Source organism: Stegastes partitus, unplaced genomic scaffold (genome assembly GCF_000690725.1).
Source record: "Stegastes partitus isolate 25-593 unplaced genomic scaffold, Stegastes_partitus-1.0.2 Scaffold764, whole genome shotgun sequence".
Lineage (NCBI taxonomy): Eukaryota > Metazoa > Chordata > Actinopteri > Pomacentridae > Stegastes > Stegastes partitus.
The window spans coordinates 161826-174860 of record NW_007578495.1 but is presented as its reverse complement, the minus strand read 5'-3'; the positions used below and the strand labels follow the sequence as shown (position 1 = coordinate 174860).

Sequence of the window (13035 nt, the reverse complement as noted above, 5' to 3'; positions counted from 1 at the left end):
TGCATTCATGGCCTCTGTTCTAAACTGGATGATAACAATAATTTTAAAAAACTCAAGCAAGGGCTGATGCTTTTTTAGTTCCCCAGCTTTTGCAACATCAGCAGCACCCAGTATCCAGATGTATCCACAACAAGCAAATGTCAGAGCAGTAGGGAAGTTCAAACTTATTTTTTCTCTCACCACACAGCTTCTTTTTCAGCTCGTCCCTCTCATCCTCCACCGCCGCTATTCTGTTCATGAGTCGACTGTTTCTGTCTCTAAGCTCGTCTCTTTCTCTGGTCAAAAAGTTGAATCGTTCTTGTAGTTTGTTGCACTGATTGGACTTGTGTTCAACACAATTTTTTTTCACTTCCTTTGTCTGGTTCTTGCCACTGAAGTGAGTTGTGTTGCAGTGTGGGTGGCTCGATTCTTCACTGGTATACACTGGCGGTAAAGACAGAGAAATTCCAAGTAAATTTTTTTTTTTGGCGTACATACTCAGTGACAAGAAACAATACTCACAAGTCAGGCGTAAAGAAAGATTGAGGACGGCTTGTACGATGCACAGCACAGCAAAACTGAGGACAATCGGCTGACAGAGTCTTTTGTCTGCGAAGCCAAGAGAACAACAGATAACCACAGCCGTAGCCCTTTGAGTCTGTAATGTGCTGTTTGGATTCAAATGTGTCAGAAAATTGTGAAAAGGGTCCGATATTGTTCACCAAATTACAAGATGACATATTCGAATAGCTCGTGTTACAGTTCACATCTCTAAAATGTTCAGTTTTCAGTCAGATGGCAAAGAAAAGCATCAACATTAGAGGGAGTTTAACCTGCAAATGTTTAGTTTAGAATTAAAATTGTCAATAAAATGACAGAAAATTGTGAAAGAAATTTCACACAGTGCAAAGTGGTGTAGTCAGATAGCTTGTTTTACAGTCCAAAGGCTCAACATAAGAGTCTTTAGGGAGTAGTTTAGTTAATTAGATATGACAGAGAAGAGCGTGAAATCGTTACATCTGAGGAACTTAAACCAGTAAATGTTTAGTCTCTGATTTAAATTAAAAGAAAGAAAATAGCAAAAAGGATCCAACATTGTTTATCAAATTACCAGATGATGCATTCAGATTGCTTATTTTGTAGTTCAAACGTGTGTATGATTGTTTTAAGGATAATTAAATGTTATTACATGTCAGGTTCTTACATTTATGGTTTCTATGAGTTATGATATCAGTTTGGACAGAAATGTGACATCTGCACCAAAGTTTGATGAAGAAGGAAACATGAACCAATAGTTTCACCACATCATCGTCATACACATTGACTTCTGCTGTTAAAGTTTTGGTTTTCAAAAATGACTAACTGAAGGATACAGTTGCCCTGCCGGCCATTATAACACTGAGAACCAGTAAACCATTATTGTTACCTGTTTGTGTTTTCTCTCCGCTGCACTTCTTCCTGCGTCTTGGTCGCTCATTGATATAGTCCCTCATCTCCGTTCCCTGCATGGTGCCGACTGCATTCAATCAAGTTCACAAGTCCAGTTTTGTCCAAACAGTGAACTGTTTGTTCCTTCACCTGGTGCGTGTGTGTGTCTTAATCCAGAATAAGGAACTACATACATTGCAGCAGTGGGAACGTGTGGTTAAAAGCAGAGGAAGAAGGAAAAGAAAAAACATGTTACTTACACATAAATGTGAATGACTGAAACAATAAGCCTTAAAATTTTTTTTTTTTTTAGAGCTGAATTACTATGTACACTGTCTTCTACCAGTTAAACTACAAAACACAAAATAATTTGCCCAAACTACCTTAAAGGCTGTGTTTATGCAGCCCTTTACAAATAATAATATGTATGTATATATCTACATTTGCACTGCTTATTATTATTATTATTATTATTATTACTACTACTATTATTATATACTTAATCCCTATCTTTTTATATATAAATATATATATATATATATATATATACATACATACATATATCTTTTCTATATTCCCCCCATTCAGAAGCCCATTTTTCATATTCTGTTTTGCACTACTCTCCTTGTTTGCACTATTTCTTATATATATATATATACATTTTTTATTTTTTTATTTTTTTCCTGTCTCATATATGTGTACCTCTGTTGAATGATGCTATCAACGATGTGAATTTCTCCACTGTGAGATATATAAAGGCATATCTTATCTTATCTTATATCTTATCTTATAAGAAATCTTTTTTTTTTAATACCATCTCCTACACCATTAAAAAAAAATAAATAAACAATTTAGGTTTTTAAATGCAATTGTTTGAACAATTAATATATAACAATTAAAGATAATATCTAGTATAATCATAGAAAATGTTTTATTAATTAACAAACTAAAAGGCCAAAACTGTGCATAATGTCCACAATGAAAACCTTTAGTTTCTACAAATAGTAACTAATCTTTTACAATGTTGTCACACAATTATATATTTTAAAATTGTTATGAATTTTTTCAGATTTTTTCCTCATAGTTCAGTGTGGTTTAGGGTGACTCATAACCTCTGACCGTCTCCTGTCTTTCCACAGAGCTGTTCTTACCGTGTTTGTTGTGGACATGTTGACTTCTGTGTTCATCTAAATGAAGGAAGGTCACAACCCTTTCATGGACATTGGTCAAGTCAGTGGCTACAAGCAGAAGCGCTGCAGCTGAACGTGCAGCTAACTGATGGTGAAAACAAAAATTGCGTTATGTGGTGTTGTGGCTGCACATGCATCACATGTTTGTAACGCACTTCGTAACAAACACTCACGTGCACTCTGGACAACCCAGTATATGCAAATATATATTTATATTTTCTAACTTAAAAAGCAGGAGCTGGATGCACAGATTCACAACCAAAAGTCTATCATCACACAAAATCAGAAGCATGAAGACATTTTTTTTTTTGAGACGCCTTGTCCTGGAGCAACAGCTTAAAGCTTCCCTCTCCTTTTTTTTCTTTGACTGCTTTAAACATTTGAGTTTTTGTTGACAGGGATATAAGGCTTTAGAGTATACAGTTATTCCCCAAAATTGATGTTATGCCACTTCTTTCCAGGTGAGGATGAGAACTTTTTAAAGCAGGCAGGTAACAATGAACTAACGCTGGGTGGGTGGCACGACACTACAGGAAGTGATGCTGCTCCAATAACACACAGATAGTGCAAATACCATGACTGTTTCTGTCACTGTCGCTGATTTGTCTGAATGAAGATAAGAGGAACATTAAAGTGACTAAATGGCAGGATGCTGTGATTTTAATGAAAGCTGTTACGTCTGAAAAGGGCTTCAGAGTTGAGAATGTTGCAATTGTCAATTCAAGTGATAACAGAAGTGGCAGAAATCAATCTGACGAACTGTTTAACATAATCTGAGACAAGCAAGTGTATTTTTAGACACTTTGTGGGGCTTACTATTGCATCACATACTTCTGCTTTATACCAGGACAGTGACAAGGCCTGAGCTGTGGCAGGGCTTAGCAACAGTGCAACAATGCAATGTTGGAAGTTTTTGATGTGTCAACCTGAGCTCGACCATTTTAGTTTCAGTGTCGTCACATGGCTGCATGACTAAAGAAACAGAACATTTATTCATGATGATTTTCAGCATAGATAATTTCACTGTATTCAACTTCCCGATATTCAACTTTTCCATTATGGAGGATATCATTTTAGGATTTTTTTTTTCCTAAAAGCCATCTGTGCTGTGTTTCCATTTAATGCTGTTTTAATTCTACTTTTGAAATTAAGCGGCTGTAGTTTAATTCTGTGATCTTATCTTTTATCTGCATTGCTTTAAATAAAACAGAGAAGTTCCCTTTTGCACTGTGGGAGAGAAAATGCTTCACTGAAATTCATTGTATTTATTTACAAAAAGAAGACTTGTGAGATATTAGAGAGCCAAGCAATAAGATTTTTAAGTTGTGAGTTAAATTGGCCATTTTGCCTGAGTTTGCTTATCATAACTCACAAAATGTATTCTAGTGAACAGCTGGTCTAAAACTGAATAATTTGCAAGTCATTGTGGCCGGTTAGGATGCAGAAAACAGTTTTTCTTAGTGAAACGGAGAGGAACAGTGACCTTTCAGCAACACTTGGCGCTGAAAGATACCAAAAAAGGGAAGATTAAACTGCTTCTGCAGCAAAGTCAGAAATATAAAAGAAGAAGCAGATTACGCATCAGTTTCATTCATAGGAGATACGTTGGTTAAAACATGGTGAGAGCTGCACACAGAGAGGCGTCTGAGATGATAACGGAAAATGTAAACCTGCCCGATGCTTCAACCAGGAGCAAAGACGGTGAAGCAGGTAAGACAGACATCCTCCAGCACATATTTATAATCATTTTTATCATTCTGCAATTGTGCGGCCCACTTTCGTGTTCTGTTCTTGCTTTCTTTTCTGTTTTTTGTTAATTATTATCGCGTTCACATGATTTGATTTATGTGGTTGTGAAATTCAAATGGAAAGTTGTCAGTATCAATACAATACTCCCAAAATGTCAACTGCTAGAGAAGATTATTATTCATTTATCTGCCATTTAAAGCAACTTCTGAAAAGTAGCTTTTTTGTTTTTATGTATTGTCATTCTAATTTGTATAATTTACTTCATTTATGTTTGTTTTTTGTACTTACTTATTAGAAATGCATTCCAATAATGTATCTGAAAAACTGTTTGTGATGACTCCGAATGCATTGTTTAGCTTTGTGAGTCAGGTTTTACTGAGCGAAGTTACCCAGAAAACTCTGTGAACCTTCTTCTTAGCTGAAGCCACTAAACCTTTATTCATGTGTGTGATTTTGGCATTCAGGGAGGAAAGTGTTCAGGCTGGTTGCTGTGAGCTTTGGGCTCCTGTGCATCCTGCAAGCTGTTCTCAACATTTCCCTGCGTGTTGCTTTCTGTGAGTTACTTCATACTGTGCCACTATTTAACAGCTTCCACAGGCCTCTTTGAAAGTTTAACTTTTTAAGACCAGAAAGTGTTCCTGAAAGTAAGAGCTTCAATGACGGAGCTCTAATTTTCTTTAGTCAGTGTTTAGTCACTTGATTAGGAAGTGATGCCTCAGTATAATTCAGGCTTGCTAATAGCTGTCATGTGTGATATCTGTTTATGACTTTTTAAAAGTTTATGGTTGACTGACAACCAGATAGAGACACAAGTTTGGTGAAGTTTAGAGTCACAAGTTGTCATGAAACAGTTAAAGACCTCTGAAAGACTGTGTCAGCTGAAGATGGGACTTTCCGCTTTTGTTCACACTTCAAATTTGTGTCCTTAAAATATAATGAAACCACAGTCATAATGTTCTGCCTGCAAACCTTCTTTTTTATCTCAGTGTACATCACAGTATAGAAGAGGATTTGTTTTCCAAATCTCCTCTTGTGTTGTTCAGCTGTACTTGGGCAAATGTCTCACAGTGTGTAAAAAATTAAAGAACCTCTCAGAGGAAAACTAAGTTTATTATTATTTACACCAGAAGACATGTCATTGGTGACATTAGCAGTGCGGTGGCTGAGCATTTCCACCTTGAAAAAGCAGACTTACAGGGTTTCATATGTAAATCAATCTAAGTAACCAGTCATCTAACCTTGCAGAGTTGGTCTTTCTGTATAGTTATCCTTCTTCAAAATCAGTTTCTTGATTTAAAAAGTGAATTATCCGAATATTACAAGTTGCTATGGGGTAATGCAGAGTAGCACCACAGTGGTTAAGCAGAGTCGTAGGTGAGCTGGTGTGCTCGGGCTGCAACAAGTGAAGAAAGATGAGTGAAAAGAGAGGAAGGACTTTATAGATCTGAACATTCTAGAGGGAGCTACGGTGTAGAGTCACATGGAAGCCATTTTCAGGCAGTACGGTATTATTTTAACGGAAAAAAATTTGAAATATGATACAAAGTGTGAGTTTTTAGAGGTAAATCAATGCCCGGACAGGGACTATAAGTCATGTTGACTCTCACAGAATGTTGCACAAGACTTTTCAAATAAGGGTTTCTGCTCTTTCAGACAGCAGGACATCAGATGTTAAGATTATCTGCAACAACGTGTCAGAGTCAGACGAGTTGCGAAAACTGGCTGGTAAGAATGAGGAAGAAACTCATCGTGCTGAAGTACAAATCACTGTTTCAGTATTACCAGTTGCTTTCTGGGAGACTCTATAGAGACTTCCTTAACTCATGGTAAAGACCCAAACACAACATCACTTTCACCACTTCTTAACATTTGCAGTTAAACACATGTAATTAAGCAGCAATATGCACATAAAACTTCATTAGGCCTGGGAGAAGTTGTCTTCAAATTAAAAGGATCCTGATGGAAGATGTAAATTTGTTGTTAATTTCAGAGACTTTAATGGTCTTTTTTTCCCTCCACAACAGAATATCATTTTCAACAAGGATGGATTTACATACACCCCAGTTTCTATTATATTTCTTCAACCAGGAAAAGCTGGCAGGACAGTCGAGAGGACTGTCTGCAACGAGGGGCAGACCTGGTGATTATCGACTCCAAAGAAGAACAGGTGTGTGTGTGTGTGTGTGTGTGTGTGTGTGTGTGTGTGTGTGTGTGTGTGTGTGATGTGTATTAATATAAAGATCAGTTTCATTTCTAACGATGGCTGATTTTCTCTGTAAGGACTTCACAAGGAAATTTCACAGGCTCACGTGGATTGGACTGACGGACCGAGTAGGGAGAAGAGAGTGGAAGTGGGTGGATGGGACTCCGCTGACCAAAAGGTTCGCACTTTATTCTATTATTTAACTCAAATCACTCCTGAAACTCAAGATTTTAACATTTATTACAGGTTTCAGTGCCAGATTAATCAATACATTAAACTTGTCCATAAGGTGGCTCAGTGGTTAGCATCGTTGCCTCGCAGCTAGAAGGTCGTCTTTCTGTGTGGAGTTTGCATGTTCTCCCCGTGCTGCGTGGGTTCTCTCCGGGTTCTCTGGCTTCCTCCCACACAGTCCAAAAACATGTTGAGGTTAATTGGTGATTCTAAATTGTCCGTAGGTGTGAATGTGAGTGTGCTTGGTTGTCTGTCTCTAAGTGTAGCCCTGTGATAGACTGGTGACCTGTCCAGGGTGTCTCCTGTCTTCGCCCTCAGTCAGCTGGGATAGACTCCAGCCCCCCACGACCCTAGTGAGGATTAAGCAGTGTATAGATAAAGGATGGATGGAAGTCGCCCACATTCTTGCTGTCGGTTAAATGCTTCTTGGGTTGTATTATTTGAGTTATTTCTTTTTTTTGTTTTCTGTTTCAGCTACTGGGGCCCCGGGGAGCCCAACAGTTACAGGGGCAAGAAAGAAGACTGTGTAGAAATAAAATTCCACGATAATGAAAACAGCTGGAATGACATACCATGTGAAGACCTGAACTTCTGGATCTGTGAAAAGAAATTGGATCTATAAGTCAAGACATATATATAATATTCTGTAAGGCTGAACTGCACTTCAAGTTCAGCATGAATTCACAAAATCACTATTCATGATCAGTATAATCTGGAAGGCTGCTTGACAATCGCATGGATCTGTAAATGTGAAGACGCTGGAATTTGGACTGTAATAAACTGCACAGTTATAAAATTGACAAACTCAACAAACTAATGTTGTGATGTGAAGCATTGCTGCTCCTAAAGTCAATTATGTAATCGCATTACGGTTACTACAGCGCCACCTTGATTCTGCTAGATATGCAACTGAGCCGTTACAGAAGATTTTGATGGCAAGATCATTTCTGTTGAAGTGTTCTTTGGAATCGTTTTCACCATCTGGGCTGTTGGCTTTGTAGAAATATTTTATTACAGTGAGTAAAAATGAAAGATCTTGTATCTGTCCTCCTTATTTGTTTGAGGATTTGTGCATTTGTGGTAATAAGTGGGCAAATGTAAAGTTTAATATTACATTTTCTCAGGCAATGTTGCAGAGTAACGCAAAAGCAACATAACGGGTAATAATACTTTCTATTGGGATCCTTCATGTTTTAATAAAAGCATTGAGCAATATGAAGTACATTACTGTTTTCTGAGCAGCAACCTGAAATTAATTTACCTGACATGACATTTTTGGAGATTTAAAACCCACTAACATGTTGCAGGAGTATGTAAGATAAGTATGTGCAAGAAAACCCTCAAAGATCTTGCAACTAAAGGAATTTTGCACCAAATTGACGTCACAAATTTCCATAAGCAGATGTTACAGACTTGTACATAGATGTTCAAAATGTATGTCACTTCCTGGTTGGAGACTGACTACAGATGGGGCTGAGGGCGGAGCATGGCTTTAGACCAGACCAAGAGCTCTGACATCACGGGGGGATTTGGTTTTCTTTGTATTAGTTTTAGTTGCTGCCTGTATAGTCTCCCCCCCATGCGTTACATTTGGTCTGATCAGCCAGTATATATTCTCAGTCTGGCAGGTCTGTTAGTTGAGTTAATGTCCTTATTTTTCAGTAGAGTTATAATTTGTTGACCTCTTTTAAAGGGCCCTACAACTCTGGTTTCAGTACTTTCAGTTGTTTTTTTGTAAAAGTTGTTTTTTTAATTGAAAATAAATCTGTCTTATGTGAAATTTAAACCTGTGTTTTTGTGTTTTGACTGCTTGGTCCACGACAGCATCCAAGACGTTGTTTCTGTTAGAGGGGCAATTCTAGCTTCCAATACCAAGCGTGTACTTACTTTTTCTCACAGGAATAGTACTTCTGTTGATATTTTTTTTAATAAATGGCAGAAAAAGTCAAATTTTCAATGCCTTGATGTGTTGTTTAAGTATATCACCTTTGTATTCAGCCACTGTTTGAAAGAAGAACAGGTGTGCCAGTTCAAATGTGGTTTAGAAGTCAGCAACTTATATGAGATGTGCACTGTAAGAGATTGTAAAGTAATTTGTTCAAATCAACTGGCCTTTTCTAGTTGACTTATTGCAAATATGAGTGTTGCTGATTTCTGTTTAATTGAACTTAAAAGATTAAATTATTTTGTATTTTCAGGCTACTTTAGAAACTGAAAACATGACGGCTTCCTCCCACACAGTCCAAAAACATGTTGAGGTTAATTGGTGATTCTAAATTGTCCGTAGGTGTGAATGTGAGTGTGCTTGGTTGTCTGTCTCTATGTGTAGCCCTGTGATAGACTGGTGACCTGGGATAGACTCCAGCCCCCCCGCGCCCCTAATGAGGATTAAGCGGTGTATAGATAATGGATGGATGGTTTCTATTCACAATAATCAAAACCGTTCTAACAATGAGAAAGTTTCATTCTGAATTCAGTCCCTACACCTGCAGACTTTCAATCTGTAACTCGGAGAAGCTTAACAGATTGTCTTTGCACTGACTTTGGTCAAAAATGGCTTCAGCATGGAAAAGTCATTCTGAGTGGCCGCTAAAGAGATTTGTCCTTTGTTTTCAGCCTCACCTTCAATTACAGAGAGCCAACTCACTGTTTTCTCATCTCTAATTTTGGTCATTTAACAATAACTGAACTCTAAATTGTAAACCGTCGTCCCTATTTCTCAGATCAAACGTTAAAAGTCGATGAATATCTAACTGCTTTCGAACGAAAGCAGACACCCATACAGCCATTACCCATGAGTTCCTCTTTTTTTTTTTTTTTTGCTCTTCCCCTTTTTATATTCCAGGTACCCTGCCTCTTTCTGAGAACAGACAGAACTATTAAATCAAGAATAAATTACTAACTTTGAAATTGTTGAGCGTTCGATGTATGATTGCTATAAGAAAATAATGTCGGACGAACTGCACACTGAGCCTGGCAGCATCAGGACGGTTCACTGTGATCAGGACGACAAGGAGAGCACAGTGGACATCTATGTGAGTGTAGAAAGCCTGAGAGTGTATGACAACCCCTGGATAGACGGCCGGCCAGCAAATACACCCGGACTTGCTCAGCACGCAGGTATGGACATAACAGGCATGAACAACAAATACAGAAGTAAGGATAGCTCAGAATCTGATTTTGTTTTCACATTTATTTCTGTTGAATTGGTGTAGTGGCCTCAGTATTGTAGCCTCTGAGCAAGTGCTTTAAATGTATTTGTATATTACAGTTTATGAATTCAGGTTACAGAAATTCAGCTGGTATTTCATGCATTCCATTTGATGTATTCTAAAAAAAAATAAAAAAAATCTTTGGTTTAGTGTCTTTGGGGAGTACAAACTCTGGAAGAAGGAGACACATTAGGGGTGATTCAGTGTTTCTGGGAGTGTTGAGCGTGCTTTTCCTGATTGGGATCATCTACCTCGTGTTCAAAAGTAAGTTTTTCTTTTTCAGCTTGTGATAAAAACAACACAAAGAGAACCTCGCATCATGTTGTTGACTTCAAGATGGTCGCATTATGAGAACACGTGAAAATACGTACCTTTTGTTTTGTTGCTCTTTTTGATAAAACAGTGAATAAATGCAAAACCAGCTGGGAAAGAGAGATAAACAAGCTGCAGGTTGATATCGGAGGTTTCAACAGAACAACCCTTCAGTTAACAGCCAATAACACTAAACTCAGCAAGGAAAGAGATTACTGGAAGAGGCTTTACGGTAAGTAGAAGATTACCACTTATAATTTATCACTTCTATCTCTTAATAAGGAATTTCTGATGACTGTATTTGAAAATGTATCAACCTTTGCTGTGTTTTTACAATCCCAGAAGATTCTTGGTGTTCTGAGTTTACATTATTTTGCAAAGAAAAACAGACAACAAAACTTTACGACCAACATGTTATTTCTTTTATCATTTCTGATCCTAAATGGTAGTTGTGATGTTAAAACAGAAAGTAGGAAGTAAGGTGAGGTGCAGCCATTGTTCCTCTGTGTGCCCTTTACAGGAGATCAGACTGTTGATGTGTAGTTCCACCTATGAAGCATAGATTTTTGTTTTTTTTCACCATTGACTGCACTTCTCTCTGTTTTTTCATAAAATGAAAAATGAGACGAGCAAAGCAAATAAGTTCCCTCTGAAAGGAACCTGAGCCACATACTAGAACAATGATAAATTAATTGACAGATTTACAAACAAAAAATGACAATTCAGGCACTGAATATGGGATGGAAAAGTAAAATGTCTTAATTTTGTATTTTGTATTGACTCACATGAGCCCTGAACGTGTACTTACGTGTTTTGCTTTTCAAGACTTTAGCAAATTAGTTAAAAACTCTAATATGAAAAGTGAGGCAAAGCAGCTGTAAAATACCGTTACACTTAATACATTAATTGAAAAAATTATATTTGTAGTTGGACTGATTCATATGTGTCTGCCTCTAAAACACAGACGCCCTTCACCAAAAAAACAGGCGAGAGTGAATGGATGGGACGCCGCTCACCACAGAACAGTACGTATTAGAATTATTAATCAAGGACAATTGGACGAATAATTTCTTTTTCTAGATTGTTTCATATTGTCAACACAAGTGTAAATGTAACTTTAAAATATATGTGTTTCTATTGTATATAAAGATAATTACTTTTTGTGCAATATTGTTGGGTTTTTAAGTCGTCAGAAGATCAAATAAGCATGTAAGGTTGTCATGTGTTACTGCAGGTTGTCCGTCATCTGCATGGTTTCCTGTACATTTGTTCCCTAAAGCTACAGTATGTGTCCCTATTGTAGTCATGCTGTTTTTGTGGACTAGTACAACAAAATTAGCATTTGCAAAATAAAACAGAAGAAGTAGTAATTCTTAGTCGATTAATTCATTTTAAAAAAACAATAGATTTAATTTATTAGGGATCACAAATATTAATATAATCACCCACATTGTTATTTTTAGAAAAGAGTGTATAAACATTTAGAAAAATATATTTAGGTTTTGTAGTTTTAATTGTCTGTTTTTTCTGTCTCTGCAGGTGCCAGCATGTCAACCAAACAAAGACTGCACAGTGAAAGAAAAGTTGCTAGATGAGGACACACAACCCTACAATACAGTCCTCATCATTTGTTGCATCAACACTGTTCTCTTCTTGCTAATAAAGGTTTACGTAGAATTGTTGTGCTGGAGAGTTGTTACTACCTGTTTAATGTTCTCTGTGTTTTACTGTAAAGCACATTACATTTGCCTGTGTGTAAAATGTGGTATAGCAGTAAAGTTGTCTTGATTAACTACCTGATCATCTCACTGCTTGGATAACAATAAAACACAATAAAACACCTCAAGATTTTGTTTATTTTTTGTTTTGTTTGCGATGGTACATACTTGTAGCAGTATATTTAGAGTAAATCGCGTTTCATGTTTTATCATGTTTGTCCTCTCAGTTGTCACAGAATTATCTTGATTTGTTATATTCAAAGCCATTCCTCACTGCAAAACAAGCAAACACTGAAATTAAAGCAAGAAGTGGTGGAAAGTCTGACAGAGACTGAGCGTATGTGGACATAAATAATCGCATAAGCTGTTAGTAAATGTTCAGAAAGTTGAAAACCATAAAGCAGGAGGAAGGTGCTTGTGTGAACTTTGGTCAGGACAACTTTGGCCTCACTGTGCAGCTCCTGATCATTAAGAGAGAATGAAGTCATTATGATACACTGTTGGGCCTATGGCACATGCTGAGCAGTGTAGGAAATTTTATTCAAGTTCCTCACCACAGTAAAAGAATTAAAAGAGGCTTTGGTGCTTTACACATGACTATCTAGCAAATTATCTTGGTTTAAGAATGAAGATTTTTAAAATGAAAGTAAGTCAGACCCATGGCCACTGAGCTATGGGCATTTAAATGTGCCATGTTGCTGTATGCTTTTCAGGAATTTATCTTAAGTTAGAAATGTCATCTTACTATATGAAGAATTTAGCAACCAAATACGGGAAATGGCAATGGAAATATTAGCGTAAATAAATGATCTGTTTTTTTCAGCGTCATTGACATCAGGTATCATCTGAGATTTGACAAAAGTAACAGAAACATATGTGTAGAAAATGCAAAACCCTTGTACAACACTAAAGGTGGACATAAAATAGTGCCACATATGAAGCCAGTGGAGTGCGCGCATTGATACAATGTTCGCCGCCTCGTCTGACCTCATTTCCGTCCCTCCAGACAGACT

At 37.1% G+C, this 13035-nt stretch overlaps 1 protein-coding gene across 1 annotated transcript; it reads left to right on the top strand.

The window, feature by feature from the left end:
* The first annotated feature begins 4209 nt into the window (after positions 1-4209).
* On the top strand, positions 4210-8566 carry LOC103364647 (CD209 antigen-like protein E). Its single transcript, XM_008291818.1, has 6 exons — positions 4210-4307; positions 4811-4900; positions 6000-6071; positions 6371-6513; positions 6627-6727; positions 7255-8566. The coding sequence occupies exons 1-6, from the start codon at positions 4214-4216 to the stop codon at positions 7400-7402; spliced, it is 648 nt and encodes a 215-aa protein (XP_008290040.1). The 5' UTR covers positions 4210-4213; the 3' UTR covers positions 7403-8566.
* Positions 8567-13035: the final 4469 nt, after the last annotated feature.

What these genes read in the sequence shown, in the direction of transcription:
- LOC103364647 (XM_008291818.1), top strand. Translation starts at nt 4,214, where the DNA reads ATGGTGAGAGCTGCACACAGAGAGGCGTCTGAGATGATAACGGAAAAT. An exon ending in CGAGTTGCGAAAACTGGCTG is followed by an intron (nt 6,072 to 6,370) that starts GTAAGAATGAGG and finishes CCTCCACAACAG; the next exon opens with AATATCATTTTCAACAAGGA. An exon ending in GGGACTCCGCTGACCAAAAG is followed by an intron (nt 6,728 to 7,254) that starts GTTCGCACTTTA and finishes TTTCTGTTTCAG; the next exon opens with CTACTGGGGCCCCGGGGAGC.